Genomic DNA, 21,276 nt, shown 5'->3' on the forward strand with positions numbered 1-21,276 from the left:
ATATTTACTCTGACATGTAGTAGAAAGTATCACACAATTTAAATGCTCAAGTACAGTACAAGTACCGATACCATACTGCTACTGTAAATATTACATTATTTTTTGTACACTACATTATATTGTATATAATATATATATATATTATTTGATATTATATTATTTGTTTCCAGGTGAGTGTATCAGACACAGGATGCTTCAAACTGAACTTTATTTAAACACTGTGTGTGAACAGAGTGAGCAGCAGGGGGCGCTGCAGGTCAGACAGACAGGTTTGTTTGATTTAACAGACTGAAAAGCTGACAGCTGATTGGTCGGTTTTAAAGACAGATCACACTCACAGTGAACTTTTTAACAGTTTCACCAGAACATTTAAACCGGAACCTGTTTGGGTTCTATGAATGAGGAACAGAACGTGTCCTCCTCGATCAGGTCTCAGGTGGTCTGTGGTACAGGTCTCAGGTGGTCGGGATCAGGTCTCAGGTGGTCTGTGGTACAGGTCTCAGGTGGTCGGGATCAGGTCTCAGGTGGTCTGTGGTTCAGGTCTCAGGTGGTCGGGATCAGGTCTCAGGTGGTCTGTGGTTCAGGTCTCAGGTGGTCTGGTTCAGGTCTCAGGTGGTCGGGATCAGGTCTCAGGTGGTCGGGATCAGGTCTCAGGTCTCTACAGCCAGATATCAGACGTACAGTCTCCTCCAGGGTAACGGAGCTCGTGAGCCAGAGACGGACCACCGGGTTCTTTACCGAAGTCCACCAGGAAGTTCTCATTCACAGAGAGACCCCCATCCACTGAGTCCACATCGATCTGCATCATCACGGAGCCCTCTCTGCACAGACAGATAGAGAGAGAGACAGTCAGACAGACAGCGATACAGACAGTCTGTAGCAGTAGTAGTCATCCAGTATGTTGCTGTAGTAGTACTACAGTATACTACAGTAGTACTCACTTGGCCATGTCGGGGTAGAACTGTTTGTCCCAGCCGCTGTAGAGAGACGTCGTCACATAAAGTCTCCGACCGTCTAAACTCAGCTGTAACATCTGAGGACCTCCAGGGACACGCCTCCCCTGAGAGACAGACAGGTGGAGAGAGAGACAGGTAGAGATCAACAAGCAATCATAAAGCAGAGGATAGAAGAAAGGATGTTGGACACAAGTCCATCCTGTCCTGGCCCACAGCTTCCTGTCGCACAGCTTCTTGTCCCACAGCCTCCTGTCCCACAGCTTCTTGTCTCACAGCTTCCTGTCCCACAGCTTCCTGCCCCACAGCCTCCTGCCCCACAGCTTCCTGTCTCACAGCTTCCTGTCTCACAGCTTCCTGTCTCACAGGCTCCTGTCCCACAGCCTCCTGTCCCACAGCTTCTTGTCCCACAGCTTCTTGTCTCACAGCTTCCTGTCCCACAGCTTCTTGTCTCACAGCTTCCTGTCCCACAGCTTCCTGTCCCACAGCTTCCTGCCTCACACCTTCCTGTCTCACAGCCTCCTGTCTCACAGCCTCCTGTCGCACAACTTCCTGTCGCACAGCTTCCTGTCTCACATCTTCCTGTCGCACAGCTTCTTGTCTCACAGCCTCCTGTCCCACAGCTTCCTGTCTCACAGCTTCCTGTCGCACAGCTTCTTGTCTCACAGCCTCCTGTCTCACAGCTTCCTGTCTCACAGCTTCCTGTCTCACAGCTTCCTGTCTCACAGCCTCCTGTCACAGCCTCCTGTCTCACAGCTTCCTGTCTCTCTCTCATCCTGTCTGTGGTACCTGGATGAAGCATGGGCGGGGCTGCTGCTGGTTCTCCGAGTCTTCCAGGACTCTGACGGGACCGTCACTGACGATGCTTCCTCCCAGAAACACCTGGAACAGACAGACAGGTGAGCTGTCTCACTCTGAAGCTTTTTACCTTCTAGTCACTGGACAGGTGTAACGTTCAGACCTGGCCGACCAATCGTGGGTTCCTCCTGTCTGTGATGTCATACTGTCTGATGTCACCGTGGAGCCAGTTGCTGAAGTAGAGATAACGGTCGTCCAATGAGATCAGGATGTCTGTGATCAGACCTGCGCAGACAGACAGGAAACCAGTCATGCAACCAGACAGACTGAGAGATAGACAGAGAGACAGACAGGCAGACAGACTTACCAGGCATCTCAGGTAGCACCCATCCCTCTACCTTCTTACTGGGAATATTGATCACTTTCTCTGCAGCCCAGTCACCTTTCTGAAGACACACAAAGCCAGACGAGTCTGAAGTAACACAATCATCTCTGTGCTTTGAGCTAAATGCTAACATCAGCATGCTAACATGCTCTCAGTGACAATGTGTTTGGCTTGATTGAGGGTTGGTTGGTGAAATACCTTCAGCGTCTAAAGGCTAAAAAGTGTAAAGTTCAGGGTAGTTTAGTTTTGTGGCTCTGTATCTGTAAGTGGTCGTCACTAAATGGAACAGATAATTCATTATGAACTGTGTGGAACAGACTGGAATCGTATTGGGAGTCAAACCTAGAACCCTGCAGTGCTGTCTGAAGTCTTCCTGGGATCAGAACCTAGAACCCTGTAGCACTGACTGGAGTCTAGCTGGGTTATAGAGCCCTGTGGTACTCACTATAGCCTTACTTAGCTCTAGAACCCAATAGTACTGACTTGAACCTAGCTGGATTCTAGAGCCTTGTGGTACCAACTTAAGCTTACTTGGATCTAGAACCCTGTGGTACTGACTGGACTCTCGCTGGGTTCTAGGGCCCTGTGGTACCAACTATAGCCTCACTTTGATCTGGAACCTTATGGTACTGACTTAAGTCTCGCTGGGTTCTACCCTGTGGTACTATCGCCTTACTTTGATCTATAACCCTGTGGTACTGACTAGAGTCTCTCTCGGTGCTAGCGCTCCGTGATACTCACCATAGCCTGATTTAGATCTAGAACCCTATAGTAGTCACTTGAGTTTCGCTGGGTTCTAGAGGCCTGTGGTACCAACTAAAGCCTTACTTAGAACTAGAACCCTATGGTACTGACTGATGTTTTGTAGAATCTGAAGACTACAGAGTTTAAAGCACATCCCACGTAGCCCTCTGTGGCATCGGGGTCATGAAGGAATCGGATCTCGAGGGGAATGGCCCCCTCCTCCCCCAGATCGAGGGTCTGCAGCTTCCTGTGGGTGGTCCAGTCCCAAACATGGATGGAGCTGCCGTAGAGTCCTGGAACACCAACACCAATGAAGTTGACGAGTTATCAGACAGAATTGTCGACTTGTTTAACTCCGTTTATTCACAATGGTGCTGATTGGCTAATTGTTAGTCCCCCTTGTTCCACTCGTTGGCTCGATTACGTCACAATACCAGACAAGTCAATCGATTCTGTTAGATCCCGGGGTTCTCTGGCCCGATACGGGGCTACTTACTGACTCAGCTCTCTATTAAAAGATTGTCGAGCTGGTGTTCTTGCGAGGGAACTCGCCTGGCTCTGCTAACTACCGTTACTCCTGACGTCTACCCTGCTTCCTCCGGTAAATGCGCACTCGGCCGAGGGTAATCTTGTATGTTGGTGGCCATTCTTGAGTTCCTGGTTTTCTCCTAGTACGGAACTGGCTTCAGCTGCCCTACTCCTTGGATTCCTCTTTTCTTAATGGTGAGTCCCCCCCACCCTTTGTCCTCTCCTTCCTGCGTTGTATCGACCACACAACTCACAGTTTTTTAGGATTCTGCGGACTTCTTTTTCAGGAATCCAGAGTCGCTGCTTTTCCAGTTCCCTTTGCGTTGGAACGGTGCCTGCATATCCTAGTGCGCCATGCACCGCCTGCACCACCTCCTCCACGCTCTCTTCTGGGACTACCCTTCCTTTGGGCAAATCTTCCCACTTCTCGATCCCAACAAAGACAATTTGTCTCATCTGGACGAAACAATCCATTTCTTCGTTTCCTTGCCAGTGAATTTCTTCTCGCGTGTGGGCCCTCTGGTGCACCACTTCAAGCTCCATGCTTAGCCGTAATTCGGCTATTTTTCTCCATAGGTCTTGATGAGCCACTTTTTTTACTTTTAGCGCTCTCAAACCCATTTTCCTCCCATATGGACAGGTCTTCGTTAAGGGCCTGAGCACAGTAATAACTATCAGTTATGACTAGCTCTTTTCAACCTTCTCTTTGCACTGCTGTTCTACTTCTCTTTTAACCGACGCCCTACTTTCTTCCTGATGTAGGTTGGTTAGGTGTTGTTGGATGGCAGCGTCCCAGGTGGTCCATCCTCTTCCGTACAGGATGACCTGATGTTGGACGTTGCCTCTGTTGTCTTTATCCGGTGTCGGTTCTCCCGATGCCGCTCGTTCTGCCGCGTCATCCCTCTGGTCCTCGCTGCCGTCCGGTGGCGATTCCTTCATCGGGGCCGCTGGCTCGTCCCGCTGGGTCGCCTCCGTCTGCCGGCCGGTCCCTGGAACGTCTGGTCCGTTCTGCTGCTCTTGCATCTTGGACTTTGTCTTTGTTGTCTCGAGTCGCCTTCCTCCCAAAGCCTCTCGTCGAGTCAGGATGGGATCAGGCTCTGGCCCCTCTACAGGTCGGATGATTCTGGTCGATGCTCCCCGTCGCCTGCGGCTTCTCCTGTGCCGGCTTGTAAATACCACGCACAGCTTCGATGCGTGGATGTCTCGCAATCGGACTTCACTGAGCATTGGGCAGCGTTACTTTCTACCCAAGTCTCTTTTCCTCGGGTCTTTCGTACACGAACGACAGCCTCTCTCGGCTGCCGGGGTTCTTCTTCTTGTTGGGCGCCACGTGTTAGATCCCGGGGTTCTCTGGCCCGATACAGGGCTACTTACTGACTCAGCTCTCTATTAAAAGATTGTCGAGCTGGTGTTCTTGCGAGGGAACTCGCCTGGCTCTGCTAACTGCCGTTACTCCTGACGTCTACCCTGCTTCCTCCGGTAAATGCGCACTCGGCTGAGGGGCCACCCTGGCCCCGGGCACTCCTACCAGTCGCGTCAGTTATTGCAGCTTCCCTCTTTTGGATCCGGGCTCTTGGTAAATTGCCAGGTTAGGTTTTAACGGCTAGGATTACTTCTAAAACCGTAAGGGATTGTTAAGTGGATTCGATCTCCAGGATTATCAGGTTTACATTTGTTAAAATCACTTTACATTTGTTATATAATACACGCTTGCTTTAAAATGATTATTAGATTTCATCCGTTAAACTATAATTATACGCTTTATGTCCCTTTAGCCTAATTTACATACCGAACATGTATTCCCTCATTTAAAGCAGCTTCCCTGGGATCTCAACTATTTTTGACAATTCGAACTTGGTGAACTGGGCGGATTCAAAGGTCTGGACCCAGGAAATAGATACCCTAATGTCTTACTGGAAGTGGAACAAAGAGCCCTGTGATGAAGACTCAAGCCTTTCTAGGATCAATAACCTTGTGATACCGACTGGATTCGTACTGGCATAGGAACCTAGAACCCAGGTGCACTGATTTGGGTCTTACTGGGATCAACTCAAAGAACCATCTGTTTTTGACTGGAGTCTTACTGGCATCTAGAACTCTGTGGGGCTGACTTAATACTGGGACCAGAATCTGGAGGCCCATTGCTACTGACTGGAGTCTTACTGGGAGGATTGAAGAAAGATTGATGTTTCCTCTTAACTCACCTTCTTTGACATGTGCGGGATTAAAACCGTTAGCCAGAGCTTTGGGTGCACCCCATTCAGTGCTGATCATCACGTTGTGTCGAGGTTGGTACCAGAAGTCGTATCCAAAAGGTGCGGCTTCACCCGGGTGCTCCCAGTTACCGACCAACTCGAACGTCTCACCGTCCAGCAGGACGAAACCACCTAAAGAGGAACGACAGCAGGTGCATCACTGATACCGTCCACCAGTCTAGAACCTAGAGTCTAGAATAAAGAAATACTTTATTTCAACTGCATTAATGTCACACGGTTGCTGGTCGCCTCACCTTTGCCGTTGCCAGACGGGTCTCCGATACAGCTGATCATGATCTGACCGTTGCTCAGACAGTGAGTGGTGTGAGGGTTCGCCAGGTCGCACTTCCAGTACATATCGACAGGCTCCACCACCTGAAGACACAACAACAGAACCACAACAATTTCATGTTAATGCAGTCGAAATAAAGTATTTTTTTATTCATAAAGCACTTTCAAAACCAAAGCTCTTCTGAAGGGAGTCTATGTAAAGATCTAGAGGAGTAACGTCTACCTCGGAAAACCTAAGGTAGACCGTGGCGCACTGGGTTGTCTAGGAACCGGAAGGTCAACGGTTCGATCCCCGACTGGGACGTGTCACGTGTCGAAGTGTACCTGAGCAAGACACTGAACCCCCGGCTCCCCGGGCGCCGATCAATGGCAGCCCACTGCTCCCTATATACAGGGATGGGGCAAATGCAGTAGTCAAATTTCGTGTATGTGTAAAAATGTATATGACAATAAAAATGGTTTCTTCTTTCTTCTAACCTCCAGTTCTACAGAGTGAACTCCTCTGGTTGTATAGAAGTCTATGAGAAAATGACTCTACTTCTCTCTTGATTTATTACCTTTTACAATGTTTACACCAAGTTCGAATCTTTGTTCCACTTCCAGTAAGACATGAGGGTATCTATTTCCTGGGTCCAGACCTTTGAATCCGCCCAGTTCACCAAGTTCGAATCGATTGACTTGTCTGGTATTGTGACGTACTCGAGCCAACGAATGGAACGAGGGGGACTAACAATCAGCCAATCAGCACCATTGTGAATAAACAGAGTTAAACAAGTCGACAATTCTGTCTGATAACTCGTCAACTTCATTGGTGTTGGTGTTCCAGGACTTTACGGCAGCTCCATCCATGTTTGGGACTGGACCACTCTCTAGTTTCAAGTCTTCTTCAATACAGCATGATGTTCATTTCGTACATGATGGTCCATTTAGAGTCAAACAGACCATAAAGCAGGGGATGCTTTAGGGCGGGCTTAGTGTGATTGACAGGTCTCTACCAGAGACGTATACGGCGTCTCTACGTCCTCCTGAGAATGAAGTCTCTCTCATGTGTGTTTCTTATCTCCTTGTTTTGTTCACATAGCCGGCCGACCTTGCCTTTTAGTGCACGTTAGTTACAGCTGATAACACCGTCCAGATCGACAGCAGTTAGCTCAGTTAGCATGCTGTTAGCATGCTGTAAGCTGTCTCAGGTTAATGATTCCACAGTGACTCAGCAGGCTGACCGGCTGCAGCCAACAGAGACACATTCTTCATCTCTCACAACACCAAACAGTCCAATGTCAAGTCTGTTAAAGAACAGCTGGCAGAGTGTTCATCGTCCAAAAGTGAACTTAGGATGAACCTTCCTCCTCCTCCTGCTCTCTGACAGACTGTTATTTCACAGAATTTTAAAGAAAACAGCAGCAGTTTTTTCAGCAGGGCTGAATTAACCCACTATGAGGCCCCCATGGAACCCCCCATCCCCCCAAAACCTCGGCACATCCAGGACCCCTCAGAGGTATGTAATTCATTGAACCTCAATGACACAATGAACCCTGAAGCTTTCTGGGGCAGTAACTTCTTTATCTTATTTTGGCCCAAAAGGCTAATGTTGATCCTCTCCGCTGTGTAAACACAGGAAGTTCTTCTTCCCACATTCCTGTTCGGTCTGGAAACATCACTTACCAGAGAGACAGAATCCATCAGGAGAAACAAGAGGCGCTCCGCTAACGTCGAGCTAAAGCTGAAGATATTTATATGATATTATATATTCTGGTCTGGTTCATAACATCTGGAGTATTGACTGTATCTGTGAAGACACACATCTGTTTACTACAGCTGTATGAACACTAAGTAAACAGATTTAATCACGCTAAATGGATAAAAAAGATGCCAAAATATCTACATAATGATGCCGACTTTTAAAACATCTGAATTCATGTTTTGTTAGTTCTTGCTCAATCACTTTTAAAATGCTTGTTTTCTGAATGGAGTCTGGTTCGATCGGCGCTATTTTAAGCTAACATTGTAGCAGCTCCATCAACACTCAACGTAACGTTACACAGGCGTAAATACGGCAGCGTGTTCCTGATCCAACACCGTGAGAGACAACAGGAGGAGCATCTCAACACCGATCCAACACCGTGAGAGACAACAGGAGGAGCATCTCAACACCGATCCAACACCGTGAGAGACAACAGGAGCATCTCAACACTGATTCAACACCGTCAGAGACAACAGGAGGAGCATCTCAACACCGATCCAACACCGTGAGAGACAACAGGAGCATCTCAACACTGATTCAACACCGTGAGAGACAACAGGAGGAGCATCTCAACACCGATTCAACACCGTGAGAGACAACAGGAGCATCTCAACACCGATCCAACACCGTGAGAGACAACAGGAGCATCTCAACACTGATTCAACACCGTGAGAGACAACAGGAGGAGCATCTCAACACCGATCCAACACCGTGAGAGACAACAGGAGGAGCATCTCAACACTGATCCAACACCGTGAGAGACAACAGGAGGAGCATCTCAACACTGATTCAACACCGTGAGAGACAACAGGAGCATCTCAACACTGATTCAACACCGTGAGAGACAACAGGAGGAGCATCTCAACACTGATCCAACACCGTGAGAGACAACAGGAGGAGCATCTCAACACCGATCCAACACCGTGAGAGACAACAGGAGCATCTCAACACTGATTCAACACCGTGAGAGACAACAGGAGGAGCATCTCAACACTGATCCAACACCGTGAGAGACAACAGGAGGAGCATCTCAACACCGATTCAACACCGTGAGAGACAACAGGAGCATCTCAACACTGATTCAACACCGTGAGAGACAACAGGAGGAGCATCTCAACACCGTGAGAGACAACAGGAGGAGCATCTCAACACCGATTCAACACCGTGAGAGACAACAGGAGGAGCATCTCAACACCGTGAGAGACAACAGGAGGAGCATCTCAACACCGATTCAACACCGTGAGAGACAACAGGAGGAGCATCTCAACACCGATCCAACACCGTCAGAGACAACAGGAGCATCTCAACACTGATTCAACACCGTGAGAGACAACAGGAGGAGCATCTCAACACCGTGAGAGACAACAGGAGGAGCATCTCAACACTGTGAGAGACAACAGGAGGAGCATCTCAACACTGATTCACAGACACAGCGTCCTTCAGCACCTTGTGGATCTGAGGCGCTCTGGGATTCGACCCGACGTCGACCACGTAGACTCTGGAGGAGATGAACGACGGGAGGATCAGACGGTTCCTCTGCTTGGAGGCGTCGCCGAAGCAGCTGCTGCAGGCGTTCCAGCCGGAGTGGTGCAGCTCATCACCGACGCTCGGCATCGGCAGCCGGTGGATGACCTGAGGGGGGTCGAGAGGTCAACAGGTCAGAGGAGATTTAAAAAATGCTCCTCAGACGAAGAAGAAGGAGGAGAAGAAGGAGATGGAGGAGGAGATGAAGAAGGCGAAGGAGGAGAAGAAGAAGGAGATGGAGAAGGAGGAGATGAAGAAGGAGAAGAAGGAGGAGATGGAGAAGGAGAAGAAGGAGGAGATGGAGAAGGAGGAGATGAAGAAGAAGGAGGAGAAGGAGGAGATGAAGAAGGAGAAGGAGGAGATGAAGAAGGAGGAGATGAAGAAGGAGAAGAAGGAGGAGGAGATGAAGAAGGAGAAGGAGAAGAAGCAGAAGAAGGAGGAGAAGAAGAAGGAGAAGATGGAGAAGGAGAAGGAGGAGATGAAGAAGGAGAAGAAGAAGGAGGAGATGAAGAAGGAGAAGAAGGAGAAGCAGAAGACGGAGGAGAAGGAGAAAATGGAGATGGAGAAGGAGAAGGAGGAGATGGAGAAGGAGAAGGAGGAGATGAAGAAGGAGAAGAAGAAGGAGGAGAAGAAGAAGAAGAAGAAGAAGAAGAAGAAGAAGAAGAAGAAGAAGAAGAAGGAGGAGAAGAAGGAGAAGGAGAAGAAGGAGGAGAAGGCGAAGAAGGAGGAGAAGAAGGAGAAGAAGGAGAAGAAGAAGAAGGAGGAGAAGAAGGAGAAGGAGAAGGTTGACTGGAGGACTGGTTCTACCTGAGTGAAGGTGGAAGACTTCGGGTCCACGTCCACGGTGGCCAGATAGTCCGGTTTCAGGATGTCAGTGTTGCGGTAGATGCAGGGCAGGTAGACGATCTCCTCCCGACGGCCTTCAATAAGGACAAATGTATATATATATATATATATATATGTATATATATATATATATATATATATATGTATATATATATATATATATATACATATATACATGTATATATATACATATATATATATACATATATATATATATGTATATATATGTATATATATACATATATATACATATATATATGTATATATATGTATATATATATATATTCATACACAAAGATGTAGTGGTCAGTTAGACTCACCTTTCATGGCGTCCAGTGGGCTTCGGTATCCTGGTCCACATTCTGAACAACTCGCTGAGAAAACACAACACACAGACTTTAAGAAGACGTATTCATCTGATGTTTTCAAGCCTCCCTAGTTCAACCATTTGTCCGTCGCCATCTTGTTTTTTCTGCAGCCGGTGAACAGGAAGTGACCATATGTGGACTGAGGAGGAGCGACATAGAGACGCCGTATACGTCTCTGGTGTTGACCTGTCAATCACGTGTAGTCCCGCCCTAAAGCATCCCCTGCTTTATGGTCTGTGTGACTCTAAATGGACCATAATGTACTAAATGAACATCATGCTGTATTGAAGAAGACTTGAAACTAGAGATTGAGACATAAACTCATGTTTACAATGTTTACTGAGGGAATAAATCAAGAGAGAAGTAGAGTCATTTTCTATAGACTTCTATACAACCAGAGGAGTCGCCCCCTGGTGGACACTAGAGAGAATGCAGCTTTAACACGTGAAGCTTTGAAGAACTTATAGAACCGGAGGTTGTCTCCTGAAGAAAGAACCTTAACACTGTTATCACTGCAGGACGTGTGACAGAGGTCAGACTGACATGATTAATACATGGGAGTGTTTTCAAATGATTTTGTCTTGTTATAGCGGTATGAGGTTCCTTCCTACCAGTGGCAGGCCGTCCTTCTCTGCTGGCCTAAACAGAATCACAAAGCTATATCTATCTGTCAAAAAAAAAATCTATTTTATAATTGAATAATTTGTCTTAAATGCACTACATGTATTATAATTTATATAAATATATATAAATATCTTATTTTCTCATTGCACAGCTACTGTCTTCCTCAGTTGCTCTCAGATCTCACCTCTGTGTGTGTCTGTGCCAGAGGCCTGCAGACTCTCACCTGCAGCCAGAGCAGGTTAAAGTACATGGGGACGATATTGTTGATTGTCATCGTGTTCAACCAATCAGATCTTTAGTTTGACATGTTGGGCGTGTTCTTTGACGTGTCAGCGGCCGCTAGCCGCCCATAATGACGTCGGCATTACGTGCCGCTCAGTGTTCATCTGTAGCTTTCCCGCTAGGTGCAGAGTGTGCTGTGATTGGTCAGTGGGCGAGCACGTGACTATCACGAAACTTAACAGCCAGCAGAGGCTGATGGGTAGTGAATCACATCACGTGATGCAGTTCAGCCAATCAAAATGCATTGTGACTGAGTTGAGCTGCACCATGACACAAGGTGCTGAGAGGAGGAAAGACGCTGCAGAGAGGTGCGTTCAGCGTTCGTGTTGTGAAAGTAAAATGTCTCTCTTTGGGGCGCGGCTTGTCATTAAGGAATGACAGTGGATCCCACAGCCAGACCAGCTGAGAACATTATATTTTTCTGAATTTAGGCTTTTGCATTCTCGAAATGGTGAAGCGTTATTCAAACGACTCGTACCGAACGGTTTAATAGAAGACGTACATAGTTACAGCCTTAACAATGAGCTGTGGCGCCACAATGTGGTTGTAAGGTGGTATTTCAGCTGCAGGACAGCAGTGAAGGCCCAGGTATGAAATGCACGGCCGCCACTGCTTCCTACACTCGCATCCTTATTGAACAGTTTGTTTCTGCAGGTCATGTCGTGCACACAGACGTCTTCGCTGCTCGTTCGACTCGTTTAGGGTGGAGGCGCTGCAGCGAACAGCAACAGAACAAAGGTCGCGGGAGAAGAGAGAGCTTTAAGCAGCTGGGAGAGTACTGTGATATTATACTCAAGTAAAAGTAGCAGTACCACAATAAATACTCCATTACATTCAATACAAGTAAAAGTCCTTCATTCACAACGTTACTTCAGGAAGAGTACACAAGTATTATCAGTGTCATGTAGCACAAATACTCATTGTACACATATACACATTGTATCATATATAAATATATATATATATATATATATATATATATATATATATATATTTGATTACAGGATTATTATGTGTTTTAACTATAGTTTCATGTGGAGCTGATTTAAAGTATTTTAATTTGAGTTTGTTTCATCTCAAAAAACTAAAACAATCTGAGAATAAAATAAAAATACTTCAATCAACTCACAACACAAAATAAAGTGTGTTAAGAACTCAGTCACGTGTTGTTTATATATTCATTTATATATTTACCATAATTTAAAGGTGGATCAGATGTTAAGTGTTAAAAACTTCAAAAGTAGAACGTAAAATATAAATACAAAAGTACAAGTACACAAATAAACGAGTTGTTCATGTATTTTAAACTGAGCTGCTCAATTACCTGAAATTATAACAACTGTTAAATAATCAGTATTATTACGGCCTCCACAGTTAATACTTGTGACGTCTTCAGATCCTTCAAGTTAAAGTACTAATACCACAGAAAGTACTCCGGTAAAAATACAACCTCTATTCGTCAAAGTAAGAGCGAACGATCTCTGAAAGACTTTTAAATGTTTAATTATGAATTAATTAGCAATAAATGACTGATTTAATCTATTTTATATTGTCGAGTTCATCATCATCATCATCATCATTCGAACCGGTCCACATCAGACCTGTGACTGACCCGGTTCTGTTATCGTTCAGTTCAAGGATTCATTTGTACTAATGTGACCTTGGGAGGTGTTATATAACACACGCACGCGCACGCACACACACACGGCAGGCCATTTAAAGGAACAGTACGCTGTTTTCTGCAGCGTTGTGGGCTGCAGTGATTGGTCGATCAACAGAAAGAGAAGAGTTTGAAGACGTGACGTTGGACTCTGGACACTTTTGATTTTCCTTCTTTTTGCTTTTACTTTATTTCTATAAAAATCTTCCTGCAGAAAAAGTCTTTAAAAGTTTTGTTTTCGAGTAAAAAGTCGATTAAAGTATTAAAATAAAGGATTGCGTTTGTTTCTGCAGGTCATGTCGTGCACACAGACGTCTTCGCTGCTCGTTCCACTCGTTTAGGAGACGAGCAGCCGAGTGAGTGGAGAGAGGGTGGAAGCGCTGCAGCGAACAGCAACAGAACAAAGGTCACGGGAGAAGAGAGAGCTTTAAGCAGAAAGAGAGAGAGAGAGAGGTGATGGAGAGACTCACCCATGCTTCAGATCCTGGTCTGGTCAGATCCTGCAGGTTCTGGGTTCTCTCAGACAGGTCCACTGGGAATAAAAGTGGGAGGGAGGAGTCTCACCGCCGGGAGATCAGGACACAGTCCAATCAGAGAAGAGGGGCGGGGCTTACATGTACCTCAAACAACCGACATGTTAAGAGAGAGAGAGTGAACAGTGATTTTCAACAAAACTACCTGTCAAACATATGCCCTCTGGACAAAAACCATGAGACTAATCAATCAAATACGGATACGGTGAGAAAGAGAAGACTCTGCCGAACGCGCTGATGTGTTTTTTATGTTTGTGGTGTTAATAATGTGAGCTCAAGAGCAACAGACAAAACTGGTACGTTGGATTCCACAGACACTTTACTGCGACCAGCACAACAGTTCTAAGCTTTTGGGCGCTTCTCCTCACACAGCGTTGCCAACAGCGGCGTGAAAAATACATCAACGTGCGGCCTGATCGGGAATAGTTTGCTATCTATTTTTCGGAGGGATTCGCCAAGCGGTTTTCCCGAAAATCCCCAAAAACTGAGCAAAATTTCTCCATTCACTTGAATGGGGATTCGGCGTGAAGAGAGCAAAAAAACACTTAACTTTGGGCCCATATTGACTTGCCGTACTTTAACGTGATTCAAAGTTTAAAACGTAGACGAAACGCTGCACTTTATTGAGCCAAAGGGACATTTTGATAGCTAGCACAGTTTCCATGAAGTCACAGATTAAGTTTCAGGAAGATGTCTGTTTCAGATGTTATAATGGGTGTGTATGTTATAATGGGTGTGTATGTTATAATGGGTGTGTGTGTTATAATGGGTGTGTGTGTTATACTGGGTGTGTATGTTATAACGGGTGTGTATGTTATAATGGGTGTGTATGTTATGATGGGTGTGTATGTTATAATGAGTGTGTATGTTATGATGGGTGTGTATGTTATAATGGGTGTGTATGTTATAACGGGTGTGTATGTTATAACGGGTGTGTATGTTATAATGGGTGTGTGTCTTATAATGGTTGTGTGTGTTATAATGGGTGTGTATGTTATACTGGGTGTGTATGTTATAACGGGTGTGTATGTTATAATGGGTGTGTATGTTATGATGGGTGTGTATGTTATAATGAGTGTGTATGTTATGATGGGTGTGTATGTTATAACGGGTGTGTATGTTATAACGGGTGTGTATGTTATAACGGGTGTATATGTTATAACGGGTGTGTGTGTTATAATGGGTGTGTGTGTTATACTGGGTGTGTGTGTTATAATGGGTGTGTATGTTATAACGGGTGTGTATGTTATAATGGGTGTGTATGTTATAATGGGTGTGTATGTTATTATGGGTGTGTATGTTATGATGGGTGTGTATGTTATAACGGGTGTGTATGTTATAATGGGTGTGTGTGTTATAATGGGTGTGTGTGTTATACTGGGTGTGTGTGTTATACTGGGTGTGTATGTTATAACGGGTGTGTATGTTATAATGGGTGTGTATGTTATGATGGGTGTGTATGTTATAATGAGTGTGTATGTTATAATGGGTGTGTATGTTATGATGGGTGTGTATGTTATAATGGGTGTGTGTGTTATACTGGGTGTGTGTGTTATAACGGGTGTGTATGTTATAATGGGTGTGTATGTTATGATGGGTGTGTATGTTATAATGGGTGTGTATGTTATAATGGGTGTGTATGTTATAATGGGTGTGTACGTTATAATGAGTGTGTATGTTATAATGGGTGTGTATGTTATAATGGGTGTGTATGTTATAACGGGTGTGTATGTTATAACGGGTGTGTATGTTATAACGGGTGTGTATGTTATAATGGGTGTGTATGTTATAACGGGTGTGTATGTTATAACGGGTGTGTATGTTATAACGGGTGTGTATGTTATAACGGGTGTGTATGTTATAACGGGTGTGTATGTTATGATGGGTGTGTATGTTATAACGGGTGTGTATGTTATAATGGGTGTGTATGTTATGATGGGTGTGTATGTTATAATGGGTGTGTATGTTATAACGGGTGTGTATTTTATAACGGGTGTGTATGTTATAAGGGGTGTGTATGTTATAATGGGTGTGTATGTTATAATGGGTGTGTATTTTATAATGGGTGTGTTATAATGGGTGTTTATGTTATAATGGGTGTGTATGTTATAATGGGTGTGTATTTTATAATGGGTGTGTGTTATAATGGGTGTGTATTTTATAATGGGTGTGTATGTTATAATGGGTGTGTATGTTATAATGGGTGTGTATGTTATAATGGGTGTGTATTTTATAATGGGTATGTGTTATAACGGGTGTGTATGTTATAACGGGTGTGTATGTTATAACGGGTGTGTGTGTTATAACGGGTGTGTGTGTTATAACGGGTGTGTGTGTTATAACGGGTGTGTATGTTATAACGGGTGTGTATGTTATAATGGGTGTGTATTTTATAATGGCTGTGTATTTTATAACGGGTGTGTGTGTTATAACGGGTGTGTGTTATAACGGGTGTGTGTGTTATAACGGGTGTGTGTGTTATAACGGGTGTGTGTGTTATAACGGGTGTGTGTGTTATAATGGGTGTGTATGTTATAATGGGTGTGTGTTATAATGGGTGTGTGTTATACTGGGTGTGTATGTTATAATGGGTGTGTATGTTATAATGGGTGTGTATTTTACAATGGGTGTGTATGTTATAATGGGTGTGTATGTTATAATGGGTGTGTATGTTATAATGGGTGTGTATGTTATAATGTGTGTATTTTATAATGGGTGTGTATGTTATAATGGGTGTGTATTTTATAATGGCTGTGTATGTTATAATGGCTGTGTATGTTATAATGGGTGTGTATGTTATAATGGGTGTGTATTTTATAATGGCTGTGTATGTTATAATGGGTGTGTATGTTATAATGGGTGTGTATGTTATAATGGGTGTGTATGTTATAATGGGTGTGTATGTTATAATGTGTGTATTTTATAATGGGTGTGTATGTTATAATGGGTGTGTATGTTATAATGGGTGTGTATGTTATAATGGGTGTGTATGTTATAATGGGTGTATGTTATAATGGGTGTGTATGTTATAATGGGTGTGTGTTATAATGGGTGTGTATGTTATAATGGGTGTGTATTTTATAATGGGTGTGTGTGTTATAATGGGTGTGTATGTTATAATGGGTGTGTGTTTTATAATGGGTGTGTGTGTTATAATGGGTGTGTGTTATAATGGGTGTGTGTTATCATGGGTGTGTATTTTATAATGGGTGTGTGTGTTATAATGGGTGTGTATTTTATAATGGGTGTGTGTGTTATAATGGGTGTGTATGATATAATGGGTGTGTATTTTATAATGGGTGTGTGTGTTATAATGGGTGTGTATTTTATAACGGGTGTGTGTGTTATAACGGGTGTGTATTTTATAACGGGTGTGTGTGTTATAACGGGTGTGTGTGTTATAACGGGTGTGTATCTATATTTGTGTGTGTATATATACACGTGTGCGTGTATGTGTGTATATGTGTGTGTGTATATGTGTATATGTGTGTGTGTGTATATATGTGTGTGTGTATATGGGTGTATGTGTATATGTGTGTGTATATGTGTGTGTATATGTGTGTGCGTGTATATGTATGTGTGTGCGTGTATGTGTGTGTATATGTGTGTGCGTGTATGTGTGTGTATATGTGTGTGTATATGTGTGTGTAGGTGTATATGTGTGTATATGTGTGTGTGTATGTGTGTGTATGTGTGTATGTGTGTATATATGTGTGTGTATATGTATATGTGTGTGCGTGTATGTGTGTGTATATGTATGTGTGTATGTGTGTGTATATGTGTGTATGTGTGTGTATATGTGTGTACGTGTATATGTGTGTGTATGTACATGTGTATGTGTGTCTGTATGTGTGTGTATGTGTGTGTATATGTGTGCGTGTATATGTGTGTATATGTGTGTGCGTGTATATGTGTGTATATGTGTGTGCGTGTATGTGTGTGTATATGTGTGTGCGTGTATGTGTGTGTATATGTGTGTGTAGGTGTATATGTGTGTATATGTGTGTGTGTAGGTGTGTGTATATGTGTGTATGTGTGTGTGTATATATGTGTGTGTATATGTATATGTGTGTGCGTGTATATGTATATGTGTGTATGTGTGTGTGTATGTATATGTGTGTATGTGTGTCTGTATGTGTGTGTATGTGTGTGCTGTTAAATACTGTTCGGTTTAGGAGAAGATGGTTTTGTTATGATAACTACATGAGTGGCATTACTTTCATAACTGCAGTAAAAGAAGCTACATCTACATTACAACGTAGCACATGTAGTTCTACTTTAAGTTTAGAACTACAGACCCACGAATGATGGTCAGATGACTGAGAACATGTAAACACTTCTACACATAGAAGTTAACGACGTACGGAGCACAAAGGTGAACTTCTGTGTTGTCACTAATGGACCGAAAGCATCCCCCGCTTTATGGTCTGTTTGAGACCTGTCAATCAGCGTGTAGCCCCGCCCTAAAGCATCCCCTGCTTTATGGTCTGTTTGAGACCTGTCAATCAGCGTGTAGCCCCGCCCTAAAGCATCCCCTGCTTTATGGTCTGTTTGAGACCTGTCAATCAGCATGTAGCCCCGCCCTAAAGCATCCCCTGCTTTATGGTCTGTTTGAGACCTGTCAATCAGCGTGTAGCCCCGCCCTAAAGCATCCCCTGCTTTATGGTCTGTTTGAGACCTGTCAATCAGCGTGTAGCCCCGCCCTAAAGCATCCCCTGCTTTATGGTCTGTTTGAGACCTGTCAATCAGCATGTAGCCCCGCCCTAAAGCATCCCCTGCTTTATGGTCTGTTTGAGACCTGTCAATCAGCGTGTAGCCCCGCCCTAAAGCATCCCCTGCTTTATGGTCTGTTTGACTCTAAATGGACCATAATGTACTAAATGAACATCATGCTGTATTGAAGAAGACTTGAAACTAGAGATTGAGACAGAAACTCATGTTTACAATGTTTACTGAGGTAATAAATCAAGAGAGAAGTAGAGTCATTTTCTATAGACTTCTATACAACCAGCGGAGTCGCCCCCTGGTGGCCACTAGAGAGAATGCAGCTTTAAGACGTGAAGCACTGAAGAACCGGAGGTTGTCTCCTGAAGAAACCACCTAAAAAAAACTACAACTAAAAGGAAAAGGATCCAAAGCTGAAGATGTTTGTATTTTATTGATGAGGAAGAGGATCTATCATCATCATCATCGTCTGTACAACAACATCCGTTCTGTCGGAGGCACCATCAAAATATTCAGGTCCAGTTTCTGGTCACATGATCCACCATTAACACATGTTCCCGAACCGGCCAATCAGCTTCCAGAGCTGGTCCCCATCATCATCATCATCATCATCACACGAACATTCAGAGGAAGCTGCTGCAGCTTCAGACAACAGATCAGAGAAACTGCTTTAAAGATCAATGGATTTATTGCCAACAGCTGTTTGTAACGTCTCAGACTTTCTGTTTCTCATCTCAGTGACTTTTGTTTTTGAGTTCATTTTGGAACACAAACATTTTGGTCTTCATGTCTCATTATTTATCTGTTGAATGTGTCTTGTGTAAGAATTAAGACCCAGACACACAGATGTTCTTACCTATCTAAATCGCTGATCCTGTGAGGTGGAGAACCAGCATCACTCATAACTCCTGCATGTGGACATCAGCCGATTGGCTCGTCACTAAACCAGCTGCAGTTCTTTTAACCTCTTAGGACTCTCAGGGTCCACTAGGAACAGGGTCCCGTCGGAATCGGACCAATAGGGTCAAAGAGTTCAAACTAAATATTTGGGACCAACTCAACAGCACACCTGTGTCAGCTTCATGTCCCCCACGTAGACAGGTGTGCTCCTTGCTTGTCTCATCGCCCTACTTTCTGTGGTTTTTGGTAGATTTCGGGGAGGAGATCCGGCGGTAAACGTCCCGTCAGACACCTGTTGGAGACACCTGTGGACAGGTGTGTTGACATCCATGTCTCTGTCTTTGCTTCAGCTTTCGTCCATCCTGTCGTCCTCGACGCCGTCAGTCCGGCTCTTCACCGTTATCTTCCACTCATCACCGACTTCCTCACCTATCACTATCCTGGTCTCTCGTCTCTCCTTGCTCACTTCCTTCCTGTCCTCTGTCTCCTTTCCTTCCTCCTCACTGTCCTCCTCAACTTCTTTTTTCCTGTCCTCGTCTGTCTCCTTCCTGTCTTCCACTCCTTTGATTGTGTCCTTTTCTGTGTCCTCTGGCTGACCTCCTTCCTTTGTTTCCTTCCCTTTCTCCCCAATCTCCTCCCTGGTCTCTTCCTTGTCCTGTTTCACCTCCTTTCCTTCTCCCTCTTTGTCCTCATGTTTCTCCTCTGATACCTTCTGTCCTTGTTCTTGTTCCTCCTCGGTGTCCTCTTTGTCTTCCAGCTCCAGCAGCTCAGGATAATCGTCCTCTAAAGCCTCCGGACCCAGCAGGGTCTCCGTCAGGGTCTTGAGGAGGTCCGACTGGATCTCCTCTGGACTCATGGTCTCCTCCTCCACCTCCCGGTCCTCCTCTTTCCTCACCGACAGAAGGCCCGTCAGGTGGAACGACTTCTTCCAAAGCCGTGGGAGTTTGTCTAAGTCCGTCAGGGCCTCGACCAGCCAGTCAACCAGCTGCTGGGTCACATTGGCTTGGAGCTGGTGGGGCGACGTCTCCTCCAACTCCTTCGGGTTTCCGGCGGTGAACTTTGCCCAGCGTGACAACAGGAAGTGCTGCAGAACCGGCTTCACGCAAATCTCCAGGGGCTGAAGATGGAAAGAGCAGCCTCCAGGAATCACAGCCGGCAAGGTGCCCGATCCGCTGATGGAAGTGAGGAACGGATCTCCCATGTGCTCCCGGTGTCGGTCCAAGACCAGCATTGTTTTACTGGGCCTAGTTGGACCGGACACGTGCTTCAGCCAAACCTTGTTAGTCCAGAGATCTAAGGTTTCTTCTACTAACAGTCTCTCCGGTCCGGCCTCCAGCAGGATAAACTCGGGCAGGACTTTCTCAGCCAGCTGCCGGTTCGCCAGCACCACAGACGGCAACATGGTACCGTCGGACAGCACCGTCAGGTACACGGTGACCAGAGGTAATGACCCAGTAAGCTCCAGGGCCTCCGAGCGGCGAGACTTGTCCTGAACTAACCTCAAATCCACAAAGAGACACAACTCGTCCATCGCAGCCACGGCGCTTTCCGGCAGCTTGTTGACCCGGATGACCTTCTGCGTAAAATCCCTGAAGGACTTGATCTTGGCCTCCAGCGAAAGCGGCAGAGCCCGAGCCAGCGTGGCCGCCCTGCCGATGCTCCGAACGCCCAGCCGATGCTTCAGCATGAAGCTCACCGCCCAGTCGTAGGAGATGCGGAAGGAGTCACTGAAACCTCCCTTCTTCTTCAGCGTGGAGGCCTTGTGGAAGAGGTTGCTCTCTGTGATCGGAAGCTGCTGCTCGCGCATGGACAGCACCCAGGCCACCATGCGGTCCCCACCGTTGGCGTCCAGCTTCTGCTCCCGTTCAGTTGACTTCAAACGCTTCTTGGCATCCTTCAGCCAGGACCAGATGAGTTGCGTCTCAGTTAAAAACACCCTGGAGGCTTGGCGGAGTCCGTCGCACAGAGCGAAGAGGGCGATCCTGAGCTGACGGGCGGTGAGGAAATCACTGCGCTCTTTACAGGCGGACGGGGCGGTCGCCGGTTGGGCGCGGCCGTTGGTCGTTGACGGCAGGTGAGACATCGGACGTTTTACTTCTTTGATGAATTGTTCCTT

General features: G+C 45.4%; 2 protein-coding genes across 2 annotated transcripts in view; both read right to left on the minus strand.

Moving 5' to 3' along the window:
• Positions 1-206: 206 nt before the first annotated feature.
• Positions 207-13,573, minus strand: LOC306782459 (methanethiol oxidase-like). The gene is made up of 12 exons (XM_079275828.1): positions 13,473-13,573; positions 10,389-10,442; positions 10,030-10,142; positions 9,145-9,330; positions 5,918-6,038; positions 5,613-5,795; positions 2,992-3,173; positions 2,119-2,197; positions 1,915-2,036; positions 1,743-1,835; positions 942-1,060; positions 207-821 (listed from the first exon to the last, which is right to left on the minus strand). The coding sequence occupies exons 1-12, from the start codon at positions 13,474-13,476 to the stop codon at positions 659-661; spliced, it is 1,419 nt and encodes a 472-aa protein (XP_079131954.1). The 5' UTR covers positions 13,477-13,573; the 3' UTR covers positions 207-658.
• Positions 13,574-18,614: 5,041 nt separating this feature from the next.
• The window catches only part of pogzb (pogo transposable element derived with ZNF domain b), a 21,710-nt gene continuing 19,048 nt past the window's right edge, over positions 18,615-21,276 (minus strand). The window contains exon 19 of the mRNA XM_079275811.1: positions 18,615-21,276. This exon is cut by the window's right edge and continues 118 nt beyond it. Within this exon, the coding sequence (XP_079131937.1) occupies positions 19,507-21,276 (1,770 nt within the window). The 3' untranslated portion in view covers positions 18,615-19,506.

The sequence above is a fragment of the Melanostigma gelatinosum genome, assembly GCF_949748355.1.
Source record: "Melanostigma gelatinosum genome assembly, chromosome: 9".
Taxonomy (NCBI): Eukaryota; Metazoa; Chordata; class Actinopteri; order Perciformes; family Zoarcidae; genus Melanostigma; species Melanostigma gelatinosum.

What these genes read in the sequence shown, in the direction of transcription:
- LOC306782459 (XM_079275828.1), bottom strand. An exon ending in ACCCACGATTGGTCGGCCAG is followed by an intron (nt 1,836 to 1,914) that starts GTCTGAACGTTA and finishes TGTCTGTTCCAG; the next exon opens with GTGTTTCTGGGAGGAAGCAT. An exon ending in TTCTACCCCGACATGGCCAA is followed by an intron (nt 822 to 941) that starts GTGAGTACTACT and finishes CTGTCTGTGCAG; the next exon opens with AGAGGGCTCCGTGATGATGC.